Source organism: Melospiza georgiana, chromosome Z, assembly GCF_028018845.1.
Source record: "Melospiza georgiana isolate bMelGeo1 chromosome Z, bMelGeo1.pri, whole genome shotgun sequence".
NCBI lineage: Eukaryota > Metazoa > Chordata > Aves > Passeriformes > Passerellidae > Melospiza > Melospiza georgiana.
This window is the reverse complement of record NC_080465.1, coordinates 50,024,492-50,043,773: the sequence shown is the minus strand read 5'-3', so window position 1 is coordinate 50,043,773 and position 19,282 is coordinate 50,024,492. Positions and strand designations below refer to the sequence as shown.

At 43.9% G+C, this 19,282-nt stretch overlaps 1 protein-coding gene across 1 annotated transcript; it reads left to right on the top strand.

The window, feature by feature from the left end:
• The first annotated feature begins 4,605 nt into the window (after positions 1 to 4,605).
• Positions 4,606 to 10,247, top strand: FST (follistatin). The gene is made up of 6 exons (XM_058044024.1): positions 4,606 to 4,687; positions 6,709 to 6,900; positions 7,307 to 7,525; positions 7,871 to 8,095; positions 9,135 to 9,365; positions 10,086 to 10,247. Exons 1-6 carry the CDS (start codon positions 4,606 to 4,608, stop codon positions 10,166 to 10,168), a joined length of 1,032 nt encoding a protein of 343 aa, XP_057900007.1. The 3' UTR covers positions 10,169 to 10,247.
• Positions 10,248 to 19,282: the final 9,035 nt, after the last annotated feature.

The following is a 19,282-nucleotide window of genomic DNA, read 5'->3' as shown; positions in this document are numbered from 1 at the left end:
TATTGTCTGAAAATATACAGAGAAGTACCTCTTCAACAAATCAAGAAAGCAATAGATCAATAGACTCCTTTATAATTTTTTATTTCGCTTCCTCAGATAGTTAAGGTTTTCAAGAGCTTCCTTACAGTTCTCTCCAGTACCATTTTCTAACAGAAATTTGCACTTTTGTCCAAGCTTTCAGTAATCCAGAAAGATTTTTCAACTTATTTAATAAGCTGTTTTCATTCCACTCGCACATTAAAGCTCGTCTTGCCACACCACATCCCGTTTGCAACGGGTACTGAATACTAAGACTTGCTGCAGTTCCTCAGTGGTGGTCTGTGGCACTGCCAGCACAAGACAAGAGAGCACCTTTGGAGTGTCTAAAATGGCTTGACCTGTTTGGACTTCCAGTAAGAGGTAGGCATCCTTCAAACTGTAAGGGGATGCACAATTCTGTTATTACCTCCTGAACCACCAAAAGGAGGTAAAGAAGGGGTCAGTTTGGCTCATATTACATATACGTCAATTTTATCTGTCCTAAAACATGAATGACACCTGCCTACATGACCTTTCCGCAGTATGAACCAGAATGAAACATCCCTACTACCTCTTTACCAGTCCATTGCCCACCACCTGACAACAGACATAACCTCTTAGGTCAAAAACTAGAAGAAACAACTGTTCAACATCAGATAATCACAACACTCCCCAAGAGCATGCACTGCAAGTTCTATGTTTAACAGTCTCACTGATGTGCAGGAATAACCTCAGTGGAATAGAACACAGAGCCAGTACCTGATATTAGAATTCAGTTCACATATTTTAGGGCTTAGTTTTATCAGGAACTAGTTTACTTGTTTTTCACAAAAGGTCTGGGTTAAATCAAGAAATCAAATCTTGTAATACAATTTTTTATGCTACTTTTTGCTGAGAAACAGCACACGAAATTTCTACAGAAAAGTTCTTGAAGGACTGTAATTCTTCTTCTCCTATACTTAAAAAAATAACAGAGGGAAAGCTTTTCAAATGGTACAATGCAATGGTACTCAGAAAAGTCCTTAAATTTAATATCTGAGATGCAAATGAGGGGACCCTACATTAAATTGCACTTTTCCAGAAACAGGTCCTTCTTTCTGTGATAATCAGTGAAATTAGATGGAAACAAAGCAAGGTAACAAGTTTTCTCTCCTACCAGAAGAGGACGTTCTACCTTTATTGAGTACTTGCTCAGTGGGAGAGGCCACCGAGAGTTGTGTGAGAAACTGCATGGGATGATGCATACATACATCCAGGACCACAGGAGGGTGTCTGAGTCTTTTTCCACTCCTTGAATGTTAGATTGCCAGGATAGGCCTTCCCATTTGCTCAAAATCCAGATCCATTCCAAATAATCAGTTTTGTCCTAGAGTCCCATCCACAACCCAAAAAAATTTATTGCAGACATGTTCCTTATCAGAGAGGGGGTTCCAAGCTGGTCCACTCCTGATAAAAGCAACCACTCTTCTAAAGGGCAACAGAGTGAGGGGAAGGGCGATAAAGGTAATGTTATACTAGTACAGTGAATACTGACATCACAAAGTCAATATTCCATGTATGTGTATGTATGTATGTGTGTGTCTGTACTGTGTGTGTGTATGTTAATAGCACATGTTGACAAGGTAACTTGCTCATTAATTTTCTTCCTTCTCCATATTTTGCTGCTATTTTATTCAGAGGCCAGACACTAAATATTTTGTATTATGGAGTTCGCTATAGCTGTAGCTGTGGCTATAGCTCTATTAGAAGTAGAACACAGAAATATGTAAATTGAGAGCCAGATCTGAACTTTCTGAAAGTCTGAGATGTAAGTATATAAGGGTTTTTTTTTTTTTAAGACTCTATTATTCCAAGATCAGGGCCAGCTGCAAAGATTGGATTCACATCCAAAAGCCTATATTAAAATGCATATATTTCTTGGTAGAAAGAAGTTGTGAAACCTGTCAGACTGAAAACAACACTCTTTTCTTGTGCTGCCTGACAGTTCAGTTACAGATCGACGCTATTGTTTTTTTGGTAATTTAAATATGATTGTTGGCAAAGCAGAAAGAGGCGGGGGAGTCATAAAGAGTGGCACACACAGTGAGAAAGAAGAAAGCATTTCTAATTACATAATATGTCCCTGACATGTTCTTACTCAAAAACTCACTGTCTAGCATTTTAAAAAAGGAAAATTAAAAAGGGAAAACAATGAAAGAAACAGCAGCTGTTTCTAAGTGATGTCAGAGAACAGGTGTGATACAAATCTCCATACCACCGCAATCATATTGATCTCCCGATGATGCATGCATGAAGCACGTGTAAACCTTATCGACCCATTCTGTGTTTCATTTCCAGGAACGCAGCCTGAAAACGCCCCTCTATAACTGAAAACATTTTCAGGATAAACACCGTATTGGCCAATTACTAAAAAACATACACAAACGGAACACGGGAAGGTGAGCCTGACCCCGCAGCCCTCCAGGCAGCCGGACAGTGCCGTGCCGGGCTGCGCAGTGCTGGGCCGGGCCGGGCCTGGCCGCCGAGCTCGGGAGCAGCCGCCTGCGCGCCCCGCGCTGCCGCCGGGATCCCCCGCGCCTCTCCCGGGACTCCTCCCGGACCAGCCCCGGCACCGATGCTGCCCCGGCGGGAGCCGTGCTGCCTCCCGAGCTGTGTCCGGAGCCCCGCGGGGACAGCGGCCCCCGGAGCACCTTGCGGCCGGGCTGCGGCGCCGCCCGGGGCCCGTCCCCGGCGCGGGCAGGGCGGGCTCGGGGCCGGGGCCGCCGGGGCGCTGCCGCTGCGCGGCGCCGCCGGTAGAGGGCAGTACGCACCCCCGCATGAGCGCGGCCCCGGCAGCCGGCGGCAGGGGCGGGGGGCAGGGGGAGAGTGGCACCAATCTGGGAAAAGATTAAAAGGGATGTGGAGTCCCGGAGCTTCTGAAGTGCTCAAAATGCCCGGGCGATGCTCAGGACGAGGATCATAATACTAGTAACAAAACAAAACGAAAAAGAAAAAGAAAAAGAAAAAGAAAAAGAAAAAGAAAAAGAAAAAGAAAAAGAAAAAGAAAAAGAAAAAGAAAAAGAAAAAGACCCCAACAACAACAACATTAAAAAAAAAAAAAAATGCAGCGAGGTCAATCATTTACCAGTCTGCTCCTTAATGCGTGTGACCGCAGGTGGTACCGAGGGACATTGTGATTCATGCCCACTTTCAAAGCGGGAGTAGGGCCCGGCCTGAGGCACCCAAACAACTGTCTTCTAATATTAGCACGGCTGTATTTCTGGATCTATTATAGTCTGTCCAGACAGATCCCATTGTAATGGGATCTTTTATTAAAAGATTAGCACTATCTCCTGCAGTTGGTGGAAAAAAATCTGTTATCACTGAGTTATTTGCAGTTGTGGGGAGGGGGCAGTCGGGAGGGGGCGGCGGGGGGGCGGGAGCGGGAGGAGGGGTGTGGGGAGGGCCGGGCGGAGGGCGCGGGCGGCCGCGGCGCACCGGCCCCTGACCCGGCACTGTCCGGGCATTCCTGTCTGCATACTTCGCAGTCTGTTGTGCTTTGGTGGCTCAGAAAAGCGAAAGAATCGAAATTTAAAAGGCAGCTTTTGAATAAACAATACCATTTTCCGTTAAGTAATCGTTTTGTATAAAAGGAAATATCGCCTACTCAGTTTCATTCAGCGGTGCCAAAAAATGTTATAAATGAGAGACCGCCAACTTTTCTAAGGGGAGAATAATGCCAGACTGTGCTTAATAAACTAGTGCCCTAGAAGTTCATTATCGATGTTGCAATCTTTCTGTTTCTGAAAGGAGACCGCCTACGTCGCCCCCGTTCCCGTTTCGTCCTCCCGGGCTCTCCCAGTGAAAACCCTATCACCCGGGAACGGCCCTAGGTATTAAACTTTTAGCCGGTTCAGTCTTTTGAGGGTTTGGGGTTTTTTCGGGTTTGGGGCCGGTCGATCGGGGTTCGGCGTTTCTTTGGGCCGAGCGATGTGTTTCGCCGGAGGTGCGGGCGGTGCGACGCATCCTCCGCAGCCACCTCGCGCGGGGACCGCGCCCGCGGAGCCGGCTCCGGGCGGGCGGGCTCCGCTCCGCTCCCCCGGCAGCACCCCCGGCCCGCCGGAGCGCCCCTGGGGCGGCGCGACCCCCGCGGGTCTCCAGCCCCGCGTGGCGCTTGCGCGGCCGCGGCGGCTCCGCGGCGGGGCCGGGGCCGGGGCCGGGGCCGGGGCCGGGGCCGGGGGTGCTGCCGGGGCCGCTCCGCCGCTGCCCCCGCCGGCGGCGCCGCCGCTCAGGGGTGCGCGGGTGCGCGCCTGTGTGTGCGTGCACCTAGAGCGGATAATTGGAGAGGGTTTCCAGAAGGTGGAAAATGTCACCTGATTCACACTGAACTTTTTAAATCTCCCCACCCCCGAGCAGACACACACACACATTAGGAGACCGCCCACCGCAGACAGCTAGGACCCCCGTATAGATTTAAAGAGAGACTGCATTCAGAGCCTGACGTTCATTCAATAGAGCGATCATAAGCAGGCTGGCTAGTGCTCGCTCCCTCTCCCTACTCCCCCTCACGCTGTCTCTGCGTCTCTCTCACTCCCTGCTATACTGAGGATGTTAAATCAGAGAATCCACCCGGGCATGCTCTTAATCCTGATGTTTCTGTGCCACTTCATGGAAGATCACACTGTGCAGGGTAAGACCAGACTGTTTATTCGCAGATACGTTTCTATATTATTTCTAATGTTTTCTGTCTTTCGGGCACGGTTTAGTTTGCTTGCGGTGTTAAACACCTCTCTCCAAGGTCCGGGAGAACAGAAGTTAACTGTGGGCTTTGTAGCGAGGTGCAGAGGTGTCATTTAGATCCCTTTTTGATCGGATCTTCGCACTGCTCTGCAAAGGCACAGAGAACAGATAGGATGTTTCTTGTTTTTTATTGTTATTATGCAGCATGAATGAAGAGCAGCATCGTGAGGGAACTTTCCCAGTCTCGGCTGCCGAATGAATGCACAAAGTTTGTTGGTAATTTAGTTCAGATTTTTATCTCCCCTGACTGACTGAAGGAGAGGTGGTGATGGAGAACCCCACGATTACAACTGACATTTTTAGAAACCAATAAGTGGTTATTTTACTGACTTTAATATTGGGATATCCTCCTCCTCCTCCCTGCTCTTTTTTTTTTTTTTTTTTTGGGGGGGGGGGGGTGTGTGTCTGAGTAAATATTAGAGCTGTAAATTCTGCTGCACTGAAGAGTATGCTTAAATAAGTTGGTGGTTGGGTTTTTTTCTTTTTCCTGCGAACAAAACAAACCCGAACCTGATATTGACAACTCTTAAGAGCCCTCTTTCGACACAAGGGAATATTGATCTTTAGTTTGGGGGTTTTTCCCCTTTTCTTGACCATGTTCCAGCCACAACCTGGAGGTCTTGCCATTGCTTCTTTAATAATTTTTTCTTTTATTTTTCCCTTCCCCAGTACCGGTATAGATATAAGTCAATCTAACGTAGGCAACCGTAAGACACAAAACTTTTTTTTTTTTTTTTAATAAAGGAATTGTGTGTTCAGTGATTTTTTTTTTTTTTTTTTGGGAGGGGGGCGAGGGGGGTCTTGCCCCGCGCCCAGCAACATCTCCGCTGGCCGATCCCGGCCCCTCGCTGCGGTACATTGCCATCGGAGTAAGGAGGCAGGATCGAGCCCCGGCTGGATTAGCAGCAGAATCAATTGGTATTGAGTTGCTGGAGAAGTCACATTGGTTATTCACGAGAGACTCATCTCAACTAAAATGCTTCAGCTAAAAAAGGGGGAGTTGCTTGGACTAATGTTCTTGGCTTGACTCCACAAATAACAGGGATACTAGAGGGGGAAAAAAAGGCAAAAAATAACCCCAAGAAAACCCACTCTATCCGGTGTAAGGATAGTGTACTTTCCTCTGAAATATTTGCAGGAGAGATGGCACCTATAACTTTTCCAGCTTGATCGATTTTTAAAACTCTATAGGGACCCCCTACTATAAGTGCCCCTGTATTTTATGTATTTTACTCACTTTTTTTTGGAACTCTGCTGAACTATTTTACTGAAGGAGACATTTGTTAATAGAAACAGCAAAATGTGGCGATTTCGAAAGACTTCGCTAACAGCAAATGTTCCCAATTCGTGCAGATTGCAAAATGGGCTGGGAGTGAAACTGTGCGGCACTAAAACAATGCTGCTGTGCAGCCGCGGTGAGGAGGAGAGGGCAGGGGGAGGAGGAAGGAATTTGCAAGCGCGATTTTCTTTTTATTCCCTTTTAAATGCACATCCTTTTCAAGCCTCTGTCACGTGCCGGCAGTGCTCCTTCTGCTCTACATATGGAATAAATACCTCCCAAAAAACTCTCGCTCTGTTTTGGTTGGGTCTTCTCTTTCGTTCATTTTGTTTTGTTTTGTTTTGTTTTGGATTTTGTTTTGTTTTCTTGGTTTCGGTTTTTTAGTTCTTTTGTGGTTTTGGGGAGGATTTTTTTGTTTGGTTCGCGGGGGGTGGGGGGGGGGGGGGGGGGGAGGGTTTGTTTGTTTTTTAAACTGCGCTTCCAAATGGGCCGTAGTAGCTGCGGGTTATGAAACGGGACAAATAAAAGGAAACAGTCTAGTAAAAGTCACGGCAAGGCGCACGTGCTGTGTCTGGGTCACTGGTGGCCGCCACTGATCCGTCTGGGTGTCCCCCCCGCCCCCCGCCCCACAGCTGGGAACTGCTGGCTGCGGCAGGCGCGGAACGGGCGCTGCCAGGTCCTCTACAAAACCGACCTCAGCAAGGAGGAGTGCTGCAAGAGCGGCCGCCTGACCACGTCCTGGACGGCGGAGGACGTCAACGACAACACGCTTTTCAAGTGGATGATTTTTAATGGGGGAGCCCCAAACTGCATCCCGTGCAAAGGTGAGGGGGTGCTGGCGAGCTGCTCCCCGCCGAGGAGCGGCTCCGGCAGGGCCTGGGCGGCGGGAGGAGGAGCGGGGCGGGAGTTGCAGGGGGGCAGCGCTGTCCTCCCGCTTCCTCCCTCGTCGGGGTTTTGAGGGACGTCTCGTCCCAGCCCCGGGATCGCGGGGGGGACCCCCATTTCTGCCCGCCGCCTTGCACATCAGGAGGAGGCGGGGAGACACCCTCTCTGCCCACTGCCTTCACTGGCGGAGGGAATTTACCTCGAGCGGCGTGTCCTGGAACGGGAGGGAACGGTATTGTTGCTCTGTGCTCTGGGTTCACGGTATCTTTTTTTCTTTAAGCAGTTTTGACACCAGGTCTCTTCTGCACGCTTGGTACTAAAGTGGTGCCTCTTTCCTTCCATCAGAAACATGCGAGAATGTGGACTGTGGACCCGGGAAGAAATGTAAAATGAACAAGAAGAACAAACCTCGGTGTGTTTGTGCTCCGGATTGCTCTAATATCACTTGGAAGGGCCCCGTGTGTGGCTTAGATGGGAAAACCTACAGGAACGAGTGCGCCCTTCTCAAAGCCAGATGTAAAGAACAGCCCGAACTTGAAGTCCAGTATCAGGGCAAATGCAAAAGTAGGTTTGCAAATCTAATCCAATCTCCCTCAAATGCCAAAGGGTGTCTGTCTAAGAGTAGGGAGGAGTTTTTGGATGTACTTCCTCACACGAACCAGGCTGGGGGAGAGTAACTAGACCATGCTCAGTAGACAAGGATGTAGCTGAACTGAGAGTTCCCCATAGACTGGCAGCACTTGTGCTCACACAGCTCCCCTGAGATATGAAGGCATCCTCCAGCAGTCCTTAAATGAGGAGAGCTGCTGAAGGCTTTTATGTGGTCATTTGTTCTTGTTGTCACCTATATGCTCCTCACTGGGATCCCAGTATCTTCTACTAACCTGTGTGTTTCTGTCTGTATTTCAGAGACCTGCAGGGATGTCTTATGCCCAGGCAGCTCCACATGTGTGGTTGACCAAACCAACAATGCCTACTGCGTGACATGTAACCGCATCTGTCCAGAGCCTACCTCCCCTGAACAGTATCTCTGCGGGAATGATGGCATAACTTACGCCAGTGCCTGCCACCTGAGGAAAGCTACCTGCCTCCTGGGAAGATCCATTGGATTAGCCTACGAAGGAAAATGCGTCAGTAAGTATCTTTGGAGGAGACCGAGTATGGAGGGCTTCCTCAATCACCTCTTTCAGAGTACCCAGTGTGTGTAACTGGAGGGATGTAGTTAGTGCAGGGGAAGGAGACGTCAGCAGCTTGGGCCAGTGCTCCCCTCCCAGAAGAGGAGAGCCTGGGGTGAACTTAGTCCTGGAAAAGATTGCAGTAGGCGTGAGGAAGAAGAGGGCCTGATCCTGCTATGGCTGTGAGTGCTGACATTAGTATCCAATGGAGAAATAGCCTCCCTGAAATAGATGATGAGATGGTTACGATGTAATAAGGTCACCGTATTCAATGGGTCTGTATTCCTGGAAACAATTGTCTTCAAGTGGTCTTGGCAAAGACTACGTTAACTTAATTGAAAACATCTGATCACTTTTTCCTCTTTAGAAATAATTGTGGGCTTTGGAGACAGTGGGTGGGTGAAGATAGGCAAATAATTTCTGTGCAACCTGACAATCTGTGTTAGAAGTGATTCCAGAAAGGATTGATAGCACAGTGTATTATGAAGAAGCACCTGCATGGCAGCCTCTGCTCCCCAAAACTGCTGGGGGAATTTGGGGGAGTCTCAGGTTGCTTTAAGTTTGCATAGGTTGAGGTGAATTCCCTTTCAAATCTTGTAGTTGTCTAACTGCTGTCTGTGGGTTAGCTTAAAAATAATAGATTTAGAAATGCTGGACCTGTTGACAACTCCTGCATTTACCCCTAATTTGGGGAGCCAAATTTCCACTGACATGAAATGGAGCAGGAAAGTCATGTACAATAGGCAAATGTAATTCTGTATTCCCAGGGCCAAGCTTTGCTGGCACAGCTGTCTTTCCTCCCCCACATATAGACAGGCACTGTTGTCCAAGGGAATACTTGCTTGAGCAAAATCAGCAAGTAAGATCACATCTACTATATCTGAGCTTTCTTTCTTCACAGTTCACAGGGGAAAGGGAGGTTTTGGGGGTTGCTTGTCTTTGCTTTGCTTTTTGCTTTGTCTTTTCACTTACCTCTAGTATTCTGTGTGCATTTTTAGAAGCCAAATCCTGTGAAGACATTCAATGCAGTGCTGGGAAGAAATGCTTGTGGGATTTTAAGGTTGGCAGAGGTCGGTGCGCCCTCTGTGATGAGCTGTGCCCTGAAAGCAAGTCAGAAGAAGCAGTGTGTGCCAGCGATAACACAACTTATCCAAGCGAGTGTGCCATGAAAGAGGCAGCTTGCTCCATGGGTGTGCTTCTAGAAGTTAAGCACACTGGATCTTGCAACTGTAAGTGAGATTTTTAACTCTGCAGACACTTAAGGCTTCTGAAGGCGATACCTAGGTAATGAAGACTTACACCTTTAAACATAAGAAAGATTGATTTATTGATTCAAGGTACAGTAGAATATAAGTATCTATCTTTCACGCACACACTTTGGTTGCTGATAAAATGCAATAGATCTCCAACAACGAGCTGGCCTTCAAGTTGGAGTTTTTTGGGGATGTTCCAAGGACAAGCCATTCTATCAGAAAGGGGTTGCCCGAGGAGTGTAATTCTAGTGACTTTTTTTGTACTTTGTCTGCTCTCGTGTGCTTTGCTGATTGCTTTATTAACACCTGGATAAACTCTTAACTCGGTCCAAAAGAACAAGCCTAAAGGTAGTACGTGGCACCTGGTTTAGCACAGTTGCCTCTACTAACTCTGAATGAAGGACACAAAGCAATTAAACTAAAACACCAGAGCGCTTTTTATTTGATTTCAGGAATCTGCCAATAAAACCTGAGCCATTGATTCTTCAGAACTTTCTGCAGTTATGACTTCATAGATTATGTGTAAAAAAACCTTATTGCATAACAGCAGATGCCAAAGAGCATCTCACTACAAGTCGCATAAAATGCAACGCTGTATTGTGGCTGTTCAGAGGGCTTTCAAAACATGCACTGAGCTGCTTCTGCGCTGTTGTTGTCCTTATTTAAACAACAGCTCCCCTGTATTCCCCCATATAGCAATTAATGAAGACCCAGAGGATGAAGAGGAAGATGAAGACCAGGACTACAGCTTTCCTATATCTTCCATTCTAGAGTGGTAAAACCTCCATCACTATTGAAACAGCCATTGGGCACAAAATCAATGTCCGTACTGTAAATAAGTGTATGCTTATTTATTTTGGGGAGAAAAAAAAAAGTATACATATAGTTGAGTCTCGTAGACATTTATTTATACTGTGTCATGTTTTATAATTTATACATAAAATGTCTGGTTGACCGTACACCTTGTTTTTTGAAGAAATTTATTCGTTACGGGAAGAGCAGTGTTATTTATTGTGAGGTCTCTTGCTTGTAAAGTAAAGCTTTTCTGTTTTCTTGCAAACTATAAAAGTCCATTCCTTAGAGCCTACCCACATGATCTCATCTCTTGGTTTCAGTGATGTTAACTCTTTTCCACTTTAACAAATTTGCATGTCAGTTTCTGTTACACTTATTTATTGGATTTTCTTTTTGCCGGTTCTGTATGTAAAAGATCCCTGTGTTTTTGTTTACAAGGAATCTTGACTGACCAAAAGGCATTGTAACTGGCTAAAGTATACTGTCAAGGTGCAGTGAGGCAATCTTTAAGGAAACTTCTTACACTTAATCTTCTCTACTTCTCATGAAATTGTGTACTGAAATGATGTCAGTGTTCTGAGAGTTTATACTGAACTATACAAATTTTGAACCCAAAGAAATGGGATTGTGAAGTTGGATAACATCTACAGGCCTAATTGTAATAAGAATAAAGGTTTTATTTTATTTTTATTGTTTTAATTTTTTGTCACATGCATAAGTCTTTTATCAGGTGTTTCCTTTAAGATGGTCTTGCAGTACCACTTTCAAAATTCTCTTTCCCAATCGATGTGTTGCTAAAAGTTATATCAAAGCTTTATCAGTTCAAGTTTCTTGCTTTTCATAATACTTTTTTTCTGATGCAATTTTATATTTTCAAACATGGCGAGTTAAATATAAATTCATTTAAATATATAGTTTTGTACTTTTCTACCATGTAAATGTGCAATGTATATAAAAGTTATAATGTGTATTTGTAAATAAATGATGAGTGAAAAAAAAATAAAAAGTGGAATTTTCCCTAGAGGCAGTCCTCAGTCTTTCATTCTGAATGGTTTTGGTCCTCTGGATTCTTTCGCACCATGCGACACCACTTAAGGCCAAAGCTCTCAGCCCACATTGATATAAGAAACCCTCTTTTCAGATGTGAACAATGTCCCCAGTTCATTACTGTTTAAGCACAGTGATAGAAGGGATTGGTCCTTTTTTTCCCACTCTCAGGCCTCTTAACAGGAAGTCTGTAATTTCATAGAATCACAAAATGTTTTGGGTTAGAACAGACCTAAAACTGTCTAGTTTCAACTCCCCTACCATGTGCAGGGACATCTTTCACTAGACCAGGTTGCTCAGTGCCCCATCCAATCTGGCCTTGAACACTGCCAGGGATAGGGCATCCACGGCTTCTTTGGGCAACTGTTCCAGTATTCCACCACCCTCAAAGAATTTGTTCCTAACACCTAGTTAGGGGTAGAACTCCTCTCTCATCTGCTGGCCAGTGCTGCTTTGGATGCAGCCCAGTATTTCCTTGGCTTTCTGGGCTGGGAGCACTCGCTGCTGGCTCATGGTGAGTTTTTCATCAGCCACCACCCCCAAGTCCTTCCTCGTGGGGCTGCTCTCAATCACTTCCCTGCCCAGCCTGTGGGTGTGCCTGGGATTGCCCAGTGCAGGTGCAGGACCTTGCCCTTGGCCTTGCTGAGCTCCCTGAGGTTTGCAGGGTCCCACCTCTCAGGCCTGTCCAGGTCCCTGTGGATGCCATCCCTGCCCTTTGCTGTCCCACACTTTTTTAGACATCTTTTGCTTCCATATTTCTAGGAGTATTCAAATATGTGTTTGGATTTTTATCTATTGGTCATCTAAATGGATAGATTTGGTCATCCATCCATTTAGATGACCAATATTAAAAAGCAAAGCAGGATTTACTTGCTCAAATTCAAGATGTGTAATAAATAGCAAAGGAAATAAAAAGAAATCTAACAAACAATCTGAGAGCGCTCTATCACTTGGAAATTATTTTTCTCCCAAGAGGAAATTTAATTCAGAAATTCTTTTTGGTCAACCTATATTAAGACTGGACACTTGAGATTGGCTACTACTGCAGTGAATTGAGGAAAGGTAACCTGCATAAGTACAGCAGGAACCAAAATCCTATTCAGTGCCACCTGGTCATGTTGTTATCACAAGTAAGGCCCTACTTACAAAAATTTCTCTATCCTATTACATAAAACATAAAAAATTATTTATGCATCTTATTCAACAGTATTTTAAGTACTTTTCTAAACTGAGGTCTGATTTACCCTTTTAGCTTAAATACAAATATTTGAAGAATTTCCTGCTATAGTCTTCTGCATATTTTCTACTGTATATAAGATTCTAGTTTGTAATTAATTGTTTATCATTATCCAAAGCAAACATAATTTATTCATCTCTGAATATATAAAAATTACAAGCATGAATTTATAATATTGTATTCACAGTAACAGCAAAAATATTTGCCCTTCTGTTACCTCATATTACCTCCTGTTACCTTATTTAGACAAGTAGTCTCTTTGGAAGGAAGAACATGGTGAGTAGAGTAAAGGGAGCAGGATTTTGGTCTCCTGAGGGAATAGAACCCAAAATAAAAGAGAACAGGGGCCAGGAGAACAAAGATATGGGAAAAGAATCTATTGGAAAGCCACTCAAGGAACATGTCAATGACAGAGAAACAACCTGTTTAATAGACAGAGTGACTATGAGAGAAGATTTTTTCTATATTCAGTTAGGTGCCAGCTACTTCATTTCCAACAAAACAACAACATTAAAATACTGGTTTTAATTGTAAATATATTTACATATCTTATAGAGAGACTGTAGCAGAGCAGGATTTCTGGGTTCTAGTTTTATGTCCTGCTGATGGTTCACAAAATACCTTGGAGAACACCACCAATGGACAAATTAAAAAAAGAAACAAAAATTCCAAGAAATATTTATACAAGTACATGTATGCTAAATGGCCACAAAATACTACCTCAGGTTTTTGCTGATCAAATTATTTAAAAGTTCTGAAACTGCATCTCTCATTGCTACTGCTATTTCTGTACAGCTGAAAATCTTGAAACCTACTTTGCACCAAAGCCTGATTGTCATGTACAGGTGTGGCATATCCTGAGAGGCTTCTGAAGTAAGCATCTTCTGAGCATGCCTACCATAGACCAGCCTTGTCATGAATCACAACAGCCCCAGAGACTTTCTCCCAGAAACACGTCCAGAGGTTGTGGAAGCACCATAGCCAATATTTTACATAATATCATACTTGTAGATAAGGCACTTGTTCTTGAATTGGGAGATGCAGGTTCACTGCCAGTCTCTTTCTGAAATCTTTCCCACATCTCCCAAGAGTGCATCCAGCAGCAACTCAAGGTGAAACTCAGGCCGGAGAACTGTCTGTCATGCCTGCCGAAGCCATACTTCTGTATTGGACAGGAAGCAAGATCCATTGAGAGAGGATAATTTGCAACCCTAAGAGTGCTCCTTTTCAAGAGGAAGTCCTGGGTTATTGCCCCAGGGGCTGCCTACACATTTTGCATTTGTAATTGAGTAACATGCATAAATAGTGCTTGAAGCAGGAGCCAGAATCCAGGTTGCGTCCCTTCCTCCTTCCCCCAGCAGGTATGTGTCTCCATCCTTGAGCTATGAAATCATGTTTAACTCTCTGCTTAAAGATTAAAAATCTCAAATCAAGATTACAAATCTCAAATATTTTTCAACATTGAGTCATAGTTACAGTAGGAGTGAGAGGCTTTACTTTTTTCTTCCTCTCTTCAAGGCTTGTACATGGGGAAGTTTTTGGGAAATGGAAATGTGATTTTTATTTCCTCAGAAGGGGCGGTTGTGTGTGTGCATGCATGTGTGTGTATTTGTCTTGGTATGTTTTGTTTTGCTTCTTCTCTTAATGCACAGGCTACCCTGGCTGTTGTTTAAATGCCGAAAAAAGATGTCTGGATGTTTAAGTACAGAAAGGCATAAGAAGTTCTGAAGCCATGAGGACAAGTTCCTAAAACCAGAAGAGAAATAAATTTTCAGAAACATCTTTCTCTTCAGTATTCTTTTATTGTCTGACATACACATTCCCCTTGCTGTAAATTACACTTCTGAAACTCCTGGATCACCATGAAGTATACTTTTGTACTGAATCCCAGGTCTGTGAACTCCATTCACAAATGCAAGCAAAGTAATTTGGAGCAGAGTGCATGTGTTTGAAAACAGAACCCCACATTCTGGCACTAAAGTAAAATCACCTTAATTGTAAGAGACTCAGCTTGAGGAATTTGAACAATACGAATATTGCCTCTAAAGCCCTGGATCCCAAATGTATTTGTCTGTGCAACACAGGCAAAAGAGTGTACTCAATTTTGGTCACACTCAAATGCATTTCTGATAGCTGCATTCTTATGAGGGACTTAAGGACAGTATTATAGACCTCTTTTGCACCTTAACGTCTTTGCTTCCTTCTCCCTGCAATACACATCAAATAAGGCTACATTCCAAGCCTCTCTACAAATTTTAAACAGCTGCTATTTCCTTCCTTCCTTCCTTCCTTCCTTCCTTCCTTCCTTCCTTCCTTCCTTCCTTCCTTCCTTCCTTCCTTCCTTCCTTCCTTCCTTCCTTCCTTCCTTCCTTCCTTCCTTCCTTCCTTCCTTCCTTCCTTCCTTCCTTCCTTCCTTCCTTCCTTCCTTCCTTCCTTCCTTCCTTCCTTCCTTCCTTCCTTCCTTCCGACACTTCCTTCCGACACTTCCTTCCGACACTTCCTTCCTTCCTTCCTTCCTTCCTTCCTTCCTTCCTTCCTTCCTTCCTTCCTTCCTTCCTTCCTTCCTTCCTTCCTTCCTTCCTTCCTTCCTTCCTTCCTTCCTTCCTTCCTTCCTTCCTTCCTTCCTTCCTTCCTTCCTTCCTTCCTTCCTTCCTTCCGACACTTCCTTCCGACACTTCCTTCCGACACTTCCTTCCGACACTTCCTTCCGACACTTCCTTCCTTCCTTCCGACACTTCCTTCCTTCCTTCCTTCCGACACTTCCTTCCGACACTTCCTTCCTTCCGACACTTCCTTCCTTCCGACACTTCCTTCCTTCCTTCCTTCCTTCCGACACTTCCTTCCTTCCTTCCGACACTTCCTTCCGACACTTCCTTCCGACACTTCCTTCCTTCCGACACTTCCTTCCGACACTTCCTTCCGACACTTCCTTCCGACACTTCCTTCCGACACTTCCTTCCTTCCTTCCGACACTTCCTTCCGACACTTCCTTCCGACACTTCCTTCCGACACTTCCTTCTGACACTTCCTTCCGACACTTCCTTCCTTCCTTCCGACACTTCGTTCCGACACTTCCTTCCGACACTTCCTTCCTTCCCATGCATATTCCAGATCCAAATTTTAGCCTTCAGTTTTAAAATATTTTTAAACTATTAAATATAGAAAATTTAATATTTCAAAATGTTGGACTATTTTAAAATGACTTAGCAATTAAGTGGTATATTTAATTGCATTTTAGAGATCCACAGCAAGAGCAATATTTTTTAAAAAATCATTATTACCCAATGTATCATGGTTATATGCAAAATGTTTTACATAAGAACAGTTTTAATACATTTTCTAAGATTCTAGCAATTTGAAGTATTCTTACTCAGGTAACAGTGTTTCTATAACCTTCTGCTGAGCTCATGAAATGCACTTATATTAATTTCAAATTACCTTCATATTTTAAGAGGCACCCGGAACTACAAGGCTGATGTTGGTGAGTGGCCACCAAAGGTACCAAAATGTGCTTCCATCTTATTTCTGAGCTAGAAGCATTGCTAAAAAAGGTCGCAGGGCAAACCACATAGATAAGAGAGATAGGTGATTATGCAACTCATTGGATAATGGAGACAGAGGTTGCACTGATGAGAAGTGAGCTCTGCAGTGTCCCAGGGACTGGGGCACTGGCCCTGCTAGTGCAGTCTGAGCAATGGAGCTGCTTCTGTCTGCAGAAAGGAAGCACCTCAGATCAGCCTTTTCCACCTACAGTCAGGTCATCGTGTGGTCAGAGCCAGCCTTGCTGTAGCAGCAAATGCAGCAGGACAAGGTGTGCATAACCTTGAATAGGAGAAGTTCATGCAGGGTTTAAGGAAAAACTTTTTTCCACATTAGTACAATCCAGTAGATGATCTCCTGACAACCCTTCCAAGCTGGATTATCCTACCATAGTATGAAAAGACATGCCTACCTACATCCAAGTCATGCAGACTCCAAAATCAGAAAGGAATATCCAGTTGAAAATAAATAATTCCCTCAAGAAACCTTGAAGGAGCAACTATATCACCACATATCTAGGAAGCAGTTGTCAAACGAGAGAAACAGTTAACATGCAGTTTAAAATTATGCTATTGTTCAGATTTACAATTTATTTTTTTTTAGTAGTGACAATAATTCTCAAAGAAACAATAACTAGTATGAGCTAGATTGGTCAAGACAGCAAGGAAAGCCAAAGAAAAGCCAAGCCCAAGACAAGACACTTGGAAATATAATAGATAATACCAGCTGGAGCAAGTAAATAAAACTCTTCAGGGATGTTTTCCATAATCTTTTCCCACCTACAGTGGTTTAGTCAGATCAATTCAAATCCTTGTTTCAAATGGTGACTCCACCCAAACTGCAAAAAGCCTAAAATGCATGACATTCAAGATATACAAATAATGAGTATTTCCACATTTGGACTTCAACCTTAAAGAAATTAATTTTCATTCTTTTTATGAGAAAGAAAAAGGGATTGAGCCCATCCCTATAAATATACAGGGCTGGAGCTCCAAATTTACACAGCGCACAAACTCTAGAGTTTGTGTACTTCTCAACCCAGCATGCCTGGAAGCTGTGACAATTCATTTATTAATCTCCCCAGCATTCCCTACTTACAGGCTCTGATGGAACTTCAGCTTTAATTGAGAGGCACTTGCCACTGTCAGCAACGTGGCGAGCAGCACCACATGAGCTGATGGGGCAAAACCCAGCCACAGCCCACAACAGGAGCCCAAACAAAATCCTCATTTTCTATCTGGAAAAAAAGCCAGAACCTGAAGTGTGTAGCCGCAGCTGGTGTGCAGCAAGGGTAGTCTAACATGCAGAGTTGAGTACATGTAGTGTGCTTCGCAGATAACACTGCAAGTTAGCAGAGAGGTCTTCACCTCACATGGCAAAAAAATACATGCTGAGTCGTCAGAACATCTGAGAGCTAACCTTACTGCTTCCACTCATCACCACCCAATTCTCCTTAGTAATGAAATAGTCAGGAACTAGATATCTCTTTCTGAAAAAAAAAAAAAAAAAAACCTGAAAACCAGCGAGTCATATTTCTTTTCTTAGATTTGATTTTCTTTCTTTGGTGTTTCTTTGGTAGTTTTTTGGTGGGTTATTTTGGGAATTTTTGTGGTGGTTTTTAATTTGTTTGTTTTGTTTTGGGGTTTTTTTTGGTGGGAGGTGGGTTTTTTATTCTTTTTTGAATCAGACATAGCAAATATAAAAAGTTGAGAGAAATGAAGAAGTAACAGGAAGTGTCACAGCAAGGTAAATGAAAAAAAAAATACGATGGCAGAGCAAAGCTACAAGGAAAAAGACCACAAAAGCAAAAAGAAATAAAATTGTGCTAAAAGTTGCATGTGAAGTCCAGTTGTAGTAGACGCTCAGATGCATGAGCAACGCTATGAACGCTGAAGTGCCATCTACTGGTATATCTTGTCCTAACCATGTTGCTTGGAGTCCACCATGGGATTCCACGTGGAATGGGAGATCCATGTTTTTCTCTGCCACTGACGTTTTGGTGACTGTGGGTAATGGACCTTGTGTTGTAATCTCTCTGCTGTAAAAGGCAGATATTGAGATTTTAATTAACCTGTGTGTTTTCACAACCAGTGCAAAGCTCTTTGAAATGTAGTGGTTGAATGTTCTGCAAGACAATGAGAAAATTTTGCATGTCCACATCCAAACCCAGCGCTTCTGAACAAGATGCTAAAAAATGAAATGTGAGACTCCTAAGAAACAGAGAGCAGAAGACAGATGAGGAAAAAGAAAAGAGAAGAAGGTAAAGACCAGTAGGAGTTAAGGAGGAGGAATCAATAGAATACAGTGTAAGTGATTAATTGCTAAGGACAATACAATTTAAGAGGCAGTTTTACCAGATGTGTATGTGTTGCTCCAGCTGTGGGAACAGTAGACTCTCCAGATCTTGTTTCTGACACACAATAACTGTGAACTCTATTATGTGCAAATAATAAATCTAAGCAGCACCTCCAACATATGAATGAGCAAGAAAAAGGAGGTCATATTTTCAGAAGTGTTAGCACATATTTGTCAACACCATGCTTAACTAAATAGCACTAAGGAAGACTACAAGACAATGGTAACACATACACAAAGCAGTATCTGAGCTCACAAGTAGATACATGGTTTTGAAACCCCAGGTTTAATAGGTAAGGCCCCTAGGGATGGCAGACAAGCAGGGTCTTGGGCAGACTGGATGGGCTTGTTTTGCTGATGTATTTACTGGCTGGTATGTTAATTTTTTCAATGTGTTATAGAGCAGTTCCCAAGTTAGGGTCATGATCCCACTTGGGGCCCACAAGTCTGGAAGTGAAAATGAAAGTGGGGTTGCGACCCTGGAAGTAGGGTTGCTAAGGGAAAGCTTTGGGAAGCACTGATGTTGTGCTACTAGATGAGACCCCTAGATGGACGGTATGTTCAATCACTGCTGAGGCACCAAGGTTTTACCAGGGCCTATATTTTTCAGAGTTAAGTCTCATTTCTGACTGATTTATTGCCAGATTCGAGTAAATGTCTCAGGTACATGAAGAGAGATTCTAGAATTACATTCAGAATTTTGAGTATTACATCTTGAAAAGAAAAGGCCCATAACACAGTAAAGACATCCACCATTTTCTTTGAAATATCCATTAGTAGCTACAATCTACATACTAGAGCCCTTCTCTCACAATCCTTGGCCAGAAGAAATCACTCTCACTTTTGCCATTTTTCAGAAGTATGATTACACCACCAGGTCATCATTGTGGCATGCACTAAAGTCTTTGGGTTTGTTGAA